This window comes from Balearica regulorum, chromosome 28, assembly GCF_011004875.1.
Source record: "Balearica regulorum gibbericeps isolate bBalReg1 chromosome 28, bBalReg1.pri, whole genome shotgun sequence".
NCBI classification, from domain to species: Eukaryota; Metazoa; Chordata; class Aves; order Gruiformes; family Gruidae; genus Balearica; species Balearica regulorum.
The window spans coordinates 463,817-475,826 of record NC_046211.1 but is presented as its reverse complement, the minus strand read 5'-3'; the positions used below and the strand labels follow the sequence as shown (position 1 = coordinate 475,826).

Genomic DNA, 12,010 nt, shown 5'->3' with positions numbered 1-12,010 from the left:
GACCTCCTGGTCCTAGCGAGTTGAAGCCCTCGTCGAAGCCCTCAGCAGACTCTGGTGTCCCCAATGGCCTGTGATTGTCAATGCTGTTCAGAAACCTTCAGTGTAGCTCTCCCTCTGGTACGCCTCCTGTGCCAGGGGTTGTAGTGGTTCAGCATGAGTTTTCCCAGTATCTGCTAGCAGGTGAATTTTTACTTGATTAATGAAACTAGAAGAAATACTTTCTTTAGCTGCTGTGGCTGTGTTTGAAGGGCACACAGGAGCCAGAATAATCAAATCCCTTAGCCTTGAGCAACCACAGAGACTGAACACCTAGTTCCTAGGCAGCTTGAAAAATCCTAGCCTAAATAGGAATATTAAAACAATACATAAAAGGGTTGGATAGGTTCACAAGTTTACTTTTAAAGCAGGCTCTGGAAAACTCATTCAAATTCTGAAGGCTAAAATTGCCAGCTGAGTGTGTGTGAGAAGCAGCAGCCTTTTTACCTGACAAATGTGACTTTTGCTATGTTTCTGTTTTTCTTCCAGCTGGCAATCCTCTTGTTCAGCAAAGTGGACAGCCACTAATCCTTACCCAGAACCCGACCTCGGGTCTGGGCACAATGGTGACTCAGCCAGTATTACGACCTGTACAGATCATGCAGAATGCCAATCATGTCACGAATTCTCCAGTGACCAGCCAGCCCATCTTCATAACGACCCAGGTGAGTGTCCTTCCAGCCGGGGTGGCCGAGACAGAAGATCTGGTGCACTCTTCCATGGAAGACTCTTCTCTGTCAAGAAAGAATCGGATGCCTGTTTCAGTTTTTCGTGTGCACTTCAGTGGATGTTACGCTTGAGCTGAAAATCTGTTGGGCTTTTGTGTTTTAATTGATGTAGATGTAGAAATAGCTTTGTGTGGAAATGCCGTGTGTTCCTAGTAATTTTTCAGTTGGATCTCACGTGGGAAAATTGGCCCCGTTCCACACCTCAGCAGGGCCTGCGGAGCCAGCAGAGGTCTGACGGGGCTTCACGCTGGCTCTCGCTTGTAGCCTTACCAGTAGGGCCTGCCTCCCTGCTGTAGGCTCTGTCCCTTCTGCGTGAATCTGACCTTGCTGAATACTTAACTCCTTTGGTTCATTTTCTTGGGAAATGTGCAGGTAATTTTTAAATGTCCTCTGGCTTTTCTTTAAGCATTTGCCTGGGGAAGCACTCCTACAAAATGAGTGCCCATGTTTACTGGAGCTTCTGCTTTTATTTAAAAAAAAAACAAAAAATTAAAAACTGTCTTTGAATGTTGCAGCTTTTTCCATCTCAGGAACCTACCTCTGCTTCCAGAGCTTTCTAAATTGTTTAAGACTGGGGAGAAGATTTCTGTAGGTGCTTCAGGAAGGAGACATTGAGAGTGGAGGCTGTATATCAGCGTGTTGTAGAGTATAAGGAGGGGGCTTTACTGTTGGGTTAGGTGCTGGCTGAGAACAGTATGGCCTTGTAGTTCAGTTGATCTGTTGATGGTAGTGCTGGGGGGGGGTTTAGCTTGTTTATTTGTCTTTTTAGGGTAGAAAGCTCACACTGAAAGTGCTTGAAATATACTCAGTATGTTAATGGTAACGGTGCTGTTTGACTGCAGGGATTTCCCGTGAGGAATGTGCGGCCTGTACAAAATACAATGAACCAAGTTGGAATCGTTCTGAATGTTCAGCAAGGTCAGACAGTTAGGCCCATCACCCTTGTCCCAGGTAAGGACTGAAACAAGCCAAAGCCACTGTCGTGTTCCTTTTTAGAGTGCCATGGATTAAAAAGAAATATATTTGAAATCTGTGTTTCACCTGCATCTCTAGTAGCTCTAAAGAAGGGGATTCTTTTAGTTATGTAGCAGGTGAGATTTGTCTGTGTTTGTGGCTCCAGTTCTGCTAGTTGTTTTACAGTGGAGTGTAGGCCCGTCGGTCGTAGTAACAAACAACTTTGCAGAGTAGGGGACTTCCAGCTGGAAGGACGATCTGCCTCTCAGAGCTCCACGTAGTCCAGCCTCTTCAAAAAGCCTCCTCAGCTGACTGAATTCTAAGATCCCAGCCCATGACCACCCTGCTTCCTTCCTTCCAAAATCTCCCTGTGCCATGCCAGTGCTTTCTGACTGCCTGGAAGCCCAGCCACAGCCTGAGGACGACTTCTGCTACCCAATAAGAAAGACTAAGAACGCTCCAAAACCTCATATCGCAAACTAATTTGCAACTGTAGGATCACCCTTGTCCTGCCGTGAGATGCCTTCCCTGAGTTTCCATTAGGCCTAGTGATTAGGACTGTCAGCCCCATGAAAGTCAGCAGGATTTATGCTTGTAAGCTGCTTGGGCCTTTTGGAAAACTCCACCTAAAAAAAGCTGAAATGCAATCTTTGCTCTGCGTTTGTGTTCAGTTTTAGTCTGCTTGGGAACTGAACTATTTAAAACTTCCGCTGAAATTACTGGGAATTTTGGGAGCTTGGCGGTGTTGGAAAATAGGTTGCACTCAGGTATTACTGCACGAGGAATGGAGTTCGATTACTTGATCTACCTTGTTTGTTTGTTTGTTTTTTTTGAAGCCCCAGGTACGCAGTTTGTTAAACCAACAGTTGGCGTTCCTCAGGTGTTCTCTCAAATGGCCCAGGTGAGACCAGGTACACCCATGCCGGTCCGACCCACCACCAACACTTTCACTACGGTCATTCCGGCCACGCTCACCATCAGGAGCACTGTACCACAGTCCCAGGCACAACAGCAAAGTAAGTCCACTCCCAGCACCTCCACAACTCCTACTGCAACGCAGCCACCAACACTTGGACAGTTAACTGTGCAGCAGCCAGGGCAGTCCAGTCAAGCTACTAACCCCAAATTAGGTAAGACTTGCCATGGAAAAGCAAGGGGACTCAAGTGTATAACACTGTCTATAATTGATCATCAGACATACGGTGTACCGGCTAAAAGGCAGAAGTTGAGTCAGAACTCCTGGGTTCTATTTTTGCCTCTGTCACTGACTCAACGCTTCATCTCTCTTCCCAACCTGGAAAGTGAGGATAATCTTGCCATCGTGTCCAGTTTGGTTTGAGAACTAGTTAAATTTTGTTTTGTAGAATGTTCTGAGACCATCAATTAGAAGTCCCCAAAAGTGAAAAATACTTTGTTAATCACTTGTACTTTTTTGAAAGGTGAAGTTAAATAGATGATGAACACAAGCAGAAACTAACCATGTTGCCTTCCCCCCCACCAATGTTGGCTGAATTCATGAGTGAAATGGTTGCTCAAGAAGAGTGACAAACAGCTTAAAAAGGAGAAAAAAAAAATCCTTCACACAGCAAGTAGTCAGGTTATTTTTAGCTTTAAGTGGCCAGAAATACACAGCTGCCTTTAGAAAAGAAATACAAATAATTTTTGTGACCATCAGTATCTTGGCTCATACCTGGGAGTGTGGTCTGGAAGGTTAGGGAAATTACTTTCCCAGTCTTGCCAGCCTTTGCGTTACTGGACAGGATATTTGATGGCTTAAGTCATCTTTGGTGAAGACTTAAGGTAGAAGAGCAAGAGACAAGGCATGCTAGATGGGGTGGGATTCACCCAGCGGGTCAGATCTTACTGATTCTTCACGAGCATTCTCGCACTACCCGTTCCCTTGGCAGTGAGTATTGCGAGCTTTGTGACTGTGAAGAGACCTGGAGTGACTGGGGAGAACAGCAACGAGGTGGCTAAGCTAGTGAACACCCTGAACACCATTCCTTCATTAGGGCAGAGCCCTGGCCCGCTGGTGGTTTCCAACAGCAGCCCTGTGCACGGTTCCCAGAGATCTAGTGTTTCGGAGTCGTCGTCATCGTCGTCATCATTAAAAGGTATGGTCTGTGGCAGCTCTCCTAGCTTGATGGATTCGGCTGAGAATCCACAAGTCTATTTTCTGGAGTAAAAAAAAAAGCTAACCTGTAACCACTGAGATGTCATAACAGGGACAAACGCTTGAAAAGCTTTGCTATTAATTTCTTTATCTGTATGTTTTTATCCAGTGACTATTTTGTTTATGGAGATTTGCTTGCATACGTTATTGTGCATTCAGAGTTATTGGTGGGCGTGCTGCCAGCTCAGAAATACACACACCTGGAATACTCCACACAAGGAGGCAAAAGGATACACTCTTTGCTTCTCTTCCCCCAAAGAAAGCACCTTATTAAGGCATTGCCTCTTTCAGTCTAGTTAGTAGTTAAAGTAAAGCTCTTGAAAGTGTTTCAGCGTGCCAAAAAGATTGCCTAGACTTAAGATGAAGTGCAAGGATTCTAATCTTTTTGTGGTTTTCCTGTTACAGTCAGTTCATCTCCTATTCCCACGTTTGATTTGCAAGATGGTGGCAGGAAGGTCTGCCCAAGGTGTGACGCTCAGTTTCGAGTCACCGAAGCTTTAAGAGGACATATGTGTGTAAGTAACCATTCTGAGATGAGCAGTTAATGGATAATTGCTCACCATTGTGGAATGCAAAGAGTAGCCCTTCTCCCTAGATTAGGGACTTGGGTGAGAAGGAGGAATATGATGAGGAGAAAGGGAAGACATTCCGTGACATCGCTTGCTTGGAAGTAGGCAGGTCCTCAATTTTATGTCCTGTTGGTGCCAGGAGATGCATTTATTTTCTGATCTTACTTAGCAGTAAATAGTCAAACCAGGAAATTGGATATTGGATCTGCATTACTCTTTACTAGAGTTCCTCTGTCTTTTCTTAGTGCTGGTTAGTCTTTGTTTAATAGTATAAATAGTTCTTCCTAGATACATTGTAATGTGTGTGTGGGTTGTGGGTTTTTTTCCTTCTAGTACTGCTGCCCTGAAATGGTTGAATTCCTCAAGAAAAGAAAATCTCTAGAATCTGAACCAAATATTCAGTCTGCAAAGCCTCCATCTCCAGAAAAAACTGCAGCTGTTGCTTCACCACCCTCTTCTACCCCTATCCCTGCACTATCCCCACCTGCTAAAGCTCCAGAGCCAAGTGAAAATGTAGTTGACTCATCCCAAAGTAAGCTCATTATGTTAGTAGATGATTTCTACTATGGCAGAGATGGTGGCAAAGTGAGCCAGCTACTGAACTTCCCCAAGGTTCCAACTTCCTTCAGGTGTCCACACTGCACCAAGAGGCTAAAGAACAACATACGGTAAGATGAAGGCGATGAGCCACAAAAACAGTGTATGGTCTTCTGAATGCCTCTGATCTGCAGAAGGAAAAACAAGTTGTAAACATCAGTCTGTCAGGCCCTGCAGCTCTCCCATATTGTAGCTAAAGACCAGAACTGAAGCACGAAAGGGAGAGATTTGCTCATTGTCACGTAGCTCAGGGCAAAAGTTGGGAGAAGATGGCGCGGTTAGGATAATTGCATTTATATTCTTCAGCAGAGAAGTCTCATTTGTTCATCCCTAGTCTTACTAGATAATAGGAAATAATTATGCCTCGCATCTTTATTCAGTGCTTTTTCAACAGAGGGAGAAAATATTTTTATGAAATAGTATATTTGTCTGAGCCAGCTGCTATGTTGTTCTGCTGTGCTAAGTTGAAGTGTTTGTCATCAGCAGCAGAATGCCTGGTTGGTGTCAGAGGTGCTCAGAAGCAAGTAGTGCAGCCTCTGTTCTGCAACATCTGTTATCTCGCTTCCCCTAGCCTTGCGGAGCAGGAGGTTGCTGGGTAGAAGAGACTTTGCTTGCTTTTGATGGGAAGAGAGAGAAGGAAACACCTTAATGCTGCTAAAAAAACCTCCCGGTGTAGCATTCATGATGCTTGCTGGGTTACAGGTGAAAAATATTGGGGTTTCTGTTCACATGTTCTCCCTTCACCTCCGTCAGGTTTATGAATCACATGAAGCACCATGTTGAACTGGATCAGCAGAATGGAGAGGTAGATGTCCACACCATCTGTCAGCATTGCTACAGGCAGTTCTCCACTCCGTTTCAGCTACAGTGTCACTTAGAGAATGTCCACAGTCCCTATGAGTCAACAAGTGAGTAGATTTTGCTGCTGTTCTTTGGTTAGGTTTAAGAGGATTTCTGTCTTGTGCTCAATGCAGATCTGTTGAGGAAGGAGTGTCTGTTCTGCCTTGGCCCTTGGTGCGCTGTTTTTTTAGGCCAGCAGAAAAATCCATCTAAACTGCATTTCTCCAGACTTAGTCGGGAGTATTTTAAAGGTTGAGTTCAATAATAATGTCATGGTGGACTTGAATTTTTACCAGTAGGTTGACATCTGATTTAAAATCACTGGCAGTTTCCTTGTTAGGACATCTTCCTGCTTGTGGTACCCACTGTTTTGTTTAAGAGAATTTCTGCTGCCTTTTGGAAACCTCTCGGAATGTATTCTGTTGTCTACCCAATTCAAAGAGTTGGGAGCTAGGTTTTGGGTTGGTTGGTTTTTCTTTTGTTTCAAGTTGTTAACGCTACCGGGTGCAAGTTTCTTAGTACATTTTAACAGAGTTTTGTTGTCCCCTAGCTGTTACCTGCTTTTCCTTTCTTTTGCAGCAAAGTGCAAGATTTGCGAGTGGGCGTTCGAGAGTGAGCCGATGTTCCTACAGCACATGAAGGACACTCACAAGCCTGGGGAGATGCCCTATGTTTGTCAGGTATTGAGAGTGGTTTAGGGGCTGGACTCCATAAATGCATGCTGGAGAGTAAGAGGAAATCGGTGTTTTTCAGCAAAGTGTGTAGGGCCCAAAACAGGCTTGGGCCATGAAACAGGGCTGTGGAGTCTGTCGTGTTTTTTCCAGGCACGGACTTCTCTAAGTTCAGTGGCCATTAGGGCAGCTCAAGCAGCTGAAGGTTTGCACCACTTCCCAGCACTCTGACACTGCATCAGCTTGACAGACGTTTGTTTAGTCCCAGTGGTGTTCAGGGCCCAATTTTTCTTTTCCTGCCAGAGCCTGCAGGCAAATTGCTGTGCCATAAAGAGAAGTTGTCACTCTGGAGCAGATGAGATTATGTTGTTTGTGTGATACCTTTTTCTTGACACCCTGTTGCCATGAGATTTGTGCTTGCATCAATTCTGAGCGTGCTGTCTTCACCCAGAGGTCCTAACACTGTCCCTCCAAAAAGAAAAAAAACAGAAGAAACTTCTAATATATCTTTCCTTAAAACAGATTATGTTCCAAATTCTGCATTTTACATAGACCCTGAAGAAACTGCTCTTTAATCTATTCCAACTGCTTTGTATTGACTGTCTCCTTTTTTTTGTTTGTGGGTTTTTTTCTTTTTTTCTTGAATCTGGAGCTTCAATTGTCACTACTTTCTTTTTATACAAGTAGTTCAAGTCTGTTTCTCCAAGCTACTCTGAACATACACTGTTTGATTTGGTATCTTACAGTTGGAATAAGCCAACAGGTTCTTTAGGACCTGGTTCCTAAACTCCGTGGATAAGTATCTTTGGGGATCTGGGCATTGCTGTTAAGATCTCCATGTTGCAGTGGTGGATGTGAGACAGATTCCTGTGTTACTTCACTGTTAACTGCTTCTGTCCACTCCCGTAGGTCTGTCAGTATCGTTCATCGCTCTATTCTGAAGTGGATAGCCATTTCCGAATGATCCACGAAGACACGCGGCACCTGCTCTGTCCGTACTGCCTCAAAGTCTTTAAGAACGGCAATGCGTTCCAACAGCACTTCATGAGGCATCAGGTACTATGTCCAGGCCATACCTCCTCTTGTTTAAAGGGGTTCTCTCTCCCCAGAGATTCAGTGGATAGCGAGCATGTGATTAGTTGAGCGTTTGCTTGGAATAAAAGCGGAAGGAAAGAAAGAAAACTTGGTTGAAAGAGGGTTTTTGGTAGGTGCTGTATTCTCTCCATAACAAACACAATTTGCATGCTGTCATTCCAGACCTTTCGTAGGGATTGTGCTGAAGAGATGAGGCATTGCTCCTTTGGGAGCAGCGCAGATTGTTGTTACTTAGCAGAAAAAAGCATGTTTTGCTGGACTGTTTGCTTCATGTGATGATTAACCAGCAGTGGGCTCTATGTTCATTTGGGTTTAAAATTTTTTTTATCTCCAGGTAATAAATAAGTAAATAATACTGTATACGCACAAATGAATGTAATTTTTGTAGCTCAGTGTTCTGTTTCCATATATGTTGGCTATATTGACAACATATTTTATGTGGGTGTAGCTGAAGTGTACTTTCAGAATATAGAAATGTAGCGCTCTTACCAAGTGCCTGAACTGATCTGCCCTGAATCCTTCGCTGGCTCCCGTAAGAGGCAGAGGCAAGGCAGCTTCTGAGGGCCTGTTGCCCCACGCGCTGCCCCGCTGGCATGCCTTACTTTGGCCGAAACAAGTCAGGTAGGACTTGTTCTGTGGCACTTCCAGGTCTGGGGTCTCTGCAGAGCCTGATGATTTTCATTAAGAAATCAAAACAAATTTTAAACCAGAACACCCAAGATATGGGGCTTGGTGGGGAGGGATTTCCAGATGCTAAAGAAAAATGGGGCTGCCTTTGGTTTCAAAGGTGGGTTGGTTTTTTTTTGCTTTTTCTTTTCCTTTTTTTTTTTTTTAAACAAAAAACCCAGCTGTGTTGTGACTTCTGTTTCTCTAAAATGAAATATATTCTATTTGTATTTGCTTTAGAAGAAGAGTGTTTATCATTGCAACAAGTGTAGACTCCAGTTCCTGTTTGCCAAGGATAAAATTGAACACAAGCTGCAACACCACAAAACTTTCCGAAAGCCCAAACAATTAGAAGGATTGAAACCCGGAACCAAGGTAAGAAATCAAAGTTAACAGCAGACCTGTTTCCTCAGGAAACACCTGTAGCATCTGTATCGGTGTGTATTTATGAAGTGCTGCAAAACTGATGTTTGCATCATCTGCATCACTTAAACCACACTTGCGGGGACAGAAAACCACTTTGTATTCTGTCTGTGCTGTGTGTGCTTAGTTAATCGGATACCTCATAGAAACAATGAGTAAGAGCAGAGCTGAAAGCAATGCGCCGGCAGTTAAACTCTCCTAACTCTGGTGCCTGGATGCCCGCTGTAGTCATCTGGGACAGACAGGCACTTCTGGGGCTCAAGTCATGTGTCCTCTTTTAGGCTACTGCTGCCCTGGGTGGGAGGAATCGTGTCCTAGGAGCGCCTCTTTCTTCTCTGCTAAGAGTCTGAAAGACTGCTCCGACAGAGGAGTCTGACTTTGGATAGGTGACTCCTGCCCTTGTGTTTAGGAGGTACGGGTGTATCTGTTTTCTGCAGGTTACAATCAGGGCGTCTAGAGGACAGCCACGGACAGTACCAATATCGTCAAATGACATGTCGCAGGGCGCTGGACAGGAAACTACTCCGCTGTCGTCTTCTACTGATCCCCAGCCCATCTTCCTGTACCCACCTGTCCAGAGGAACGTCCAGAAGAGAGCAGTCAAAAAAATGTCAGAACATTTTGCTAAATCTCAAATTAAAAAATATTTTTTTTTTTTTTAAAAGGAAATGTAGTTAGTTTTTAATGCCACAGTGACGGGTAATACAATCTCTGGCGCTGGACAGCTCTGTCTTACTGGTTGCCAAGGAAACTTTATGCCAGGAGAATCTAGCTTCCCATAAAACCAGGATTAAGTCATGTTATGAAAGCCCTTAAGGTGAAACTGCGAAATACAGGATTAGCTGGGCACTCTTACAGAAACAAGGGAATTTCATCAGTGTAAGCGCTTTCTGCCCATCCGCTGTCTTGCTGCCTTGTCTTTTGTATTTTTTTTTAATTTATTATCCACTCTTCAATGGTATACTCCCAACTACAGCAAGTGGAAAATACGTAGCCTGGCTCCAAGGCACCCTAGGAAGCTGGGGTGCAAGATGAGACTTGTTTGAGCGCAGACTTCTGAAAATTCTCATGTCACTTTCTTCTCCATCCTGCTGATTGTTATAGCTCCAAAGATCCCTGTTCAAACACTAACGAAAACATCCCTCTTCTCTTTAGGAGCGTCTTGGGCAGACAGACTTGTCTGGAGTGCAGCTTTGAAATCCCTGACTTCCCAAACCACTTTCCCACCTACGTGCACTGTTCGCTATGTCGCTACAGCACTTGCTGCTCCAGAGCTTACGCCAACCACATGATCAAGTATGTGTGATGCTTTGAATGCTGTAGTAGAAATTCCTCCTGCCTGAATGCAGTAGCACCCCTGTCCCTGTACCATAAGACAGGGGTATTGGGAAATTCCATTGCGCTGCCATGGTTTGTAAGACTCTGGACATGTGTTCTGTATCAGCACAGACACAGGTGAGGGCTTTCAAATGAGAAAACTGAGCGCAGGAGCTGAAAGATTCATTCCAAACTGTCAGCATTGTAGCTAGTGATGTGTGTACTGCATGCTGCTGCAGAAAACTGGTACTTTTCAGTGCTCCTGGGACTTCTTGTAAAACTCTCATCTTAGATTTAATAATTTAGAAAAGGAAGGGGGGAAAAAAAAATAAGTCCTGCCATGATTCAAGCCTGTGGTCTGTACAGAACCATGGAGAGGCCACAGGCAGGGTGGCAGAACAGTTACTCCACAATCTGGGCAGTTTTAAGCAATAGTGTACAGCTGGTTTTTTTTTTTTTTTATTTAGATGCAGAATTTTAATTTCCTTGAATACAAGACTGGCAGACAAAACATTGTTAAACCAGGATTGGGTTTGTCTTTGTAAATGTGCTGTATTTTGCATGGGTTTGTAGCTCTTTAAATACCCGGAATAATTCTGACATTTAATAAACTCTTTTGTCTTACAGCAACCATGTTCCTCGGAAGAGCCCAAAATACTTGGCTTTGTTTAAAAACTATACTGCCTGGTAATGGAAAACTTGTCATCTTGTTTTAATCACCTGGGAATCTACTGTGCATTCACTTTCTGCTTTTTCCAGTTCTGTTCTTTCCTTTCATGATCTGCTTCTGAAGAAGCTCTTATTTTTTTGCCACAGAGGAAGATATATTGAATTAAGGCAATATATTGCCTGAGATTCCCATTGCCTTCCAGTGGGAGTTAATGTTTTGGGGTGGGGACACTGCCTGTTCTGTTAGTGAGGGGATGTACATATTTTCATACCTGATACTAACACTAAGCTCACTTCTCCTTTTTTTTTATTTTTCCCCCTTCCAGTGGTGTAAAGCTGTCCTGTTCCTCTTGTCTCTTTGTAACATCCGAGGGCGATGCAATGGCCAAACATCTGGTCTTCAATCCGTCACACGAGTTTAGTAACATTATTTTCCGAGGTAAGAGTTTGAAAAGGAGCGGGAAAGTTGGGGGGGGGAACAATTGTATTACTGCAGGACATAACAGATCAGTTCATAGACTCCAGGTTAGATGGTGAGCACTCTGAGTCCCAAGTTCTAATAAACCCTGGCGTTATGGACCTTCTCTGCCTGAAAGAGCCTCCTTTGTTATGGAGATGGGAGAGTTAAGCTTTGCTCTGCCTGGAGCTCAGCTGTGCCACTGTTCTCTTGAGACCCTCCCAGGGAGAGACAATGCCAGGGAGAGACAATGCCGGGGCTTGGGAGCTCCTCTGAGCCATCATTGTGATGCCGGGAGGCCTGGAGCAGCTGCCGGTGCTGGGGTTTGAATAGGGCCCCAAATGCCGTTCCAGCCACTCACTGTGGATCACCCCCACTTGTAACGGGCGTCACCAAAGCCAAGCTTTCCCAGCCAAACCCCTCGCCTTATTTCAGATGGACCTGGGTTTTTTCCCCTCGTCTCTAAGGGCTCTGCTGTCCCATCGAGCGGTCTTTGCGTGCCGGTTGGACGGGAAGGGATTTTAGGTGCAGGAGGAGGTTAGGGTTCCAACGGAGGGACGTTAGCTGTTCCTATAGCATGTGGGGGTGCTCAGGAGTAACGGACAGCAGAGGGACGCTGATCTTCCTCACTGTAGGAGAACTGCCTTGTTTGCACTGACTTAACGTTTGTTTGCAAAGCTACAAATGTCGTTGTCTTGTTTTTCTCAACAGGGCCTACTTGGATGTCACATTCCAGGTAAACTGTTTGTAAACTCTTACTCCCCATCGCCTGTTTCAGTTTGTGGGGTTGGGTTTTGTTTTTCTGTTCCTTTGTT

At 44.5% G+C, this 12,010-nt stretch overlaps 1 protein-coding gene across 8 annotated transcripts in view; it reads left to right on the top strand.

Moving 5' to 3' along the window:
* The window catches only part of POGZ (pogo transposable element derived with ZNF domain), a 37,392-nt gene that overhangs the window by 22,530 nt on the left and 2,852 nt on the right, over window positions 1-12,010 (top strand). For 5 of the 8 annotated variants that reach the window (XM_075737361.1, XM_075737367.1, XM_075737359.1 and 2 more), the window contains 15 exons: window positions 526-701; window positions 1,607-1,715; window positions 2,555-2,848; window positions 3,626-3,832; window positions 4,297-4,406; window positions 4,794-5,128; window positions 5,811-5,965; window positions 6,477-6,577; window positions 7,478-7,624; window positions 8,570-8,704; window positions 9,190-9,362; window positions 9,908-10,048; window positions 10,697-10,756; window positions 11,065-11,177; window positions 11,907-11,931. In XM_075737361.1, the coding sequence (XP_075593476.1) occupies window positions 526-701; window positions 1,607-1,715; window positions 2,555-2,848; window positions 3,626-3,832; window positions 4,297-4,406; window positions 4,794-5,128; window positions 5,811-5,965; window positions 6,477-6,577; window positions 7,478-7,624; window positions 8,570-8,704; window positions 9,190-9,362; window positions 9,908-10,048; window positions 10,697-10,756; window positions 11,065-11,177; window positions 11,907-11,931 (2,281 nt within the window). The remainder of the gene's footprint in view (window positions 1-525; window positions 702-1,606; window positions 1,716-2,554; window positions 2,849-3,625; window positions 3,833-4,296; window positions 4,407-4,793; window positions 5,129-5,810; window positions 5,966-6,476; window positions 6,578-7,477; window positions 7,625-8,569; window positions 8,705-9,189; window positions 9,363-9,907; window positions 10,049-10,696; window positions 10,757-11,064; window positions 11,178-11,906; window positions 11,932-12,010) is intronic. The other 3 variants (XM_075737364.1, XM_075737363.1, XM_075737362.1) reach the window with 2 other exon arrangements.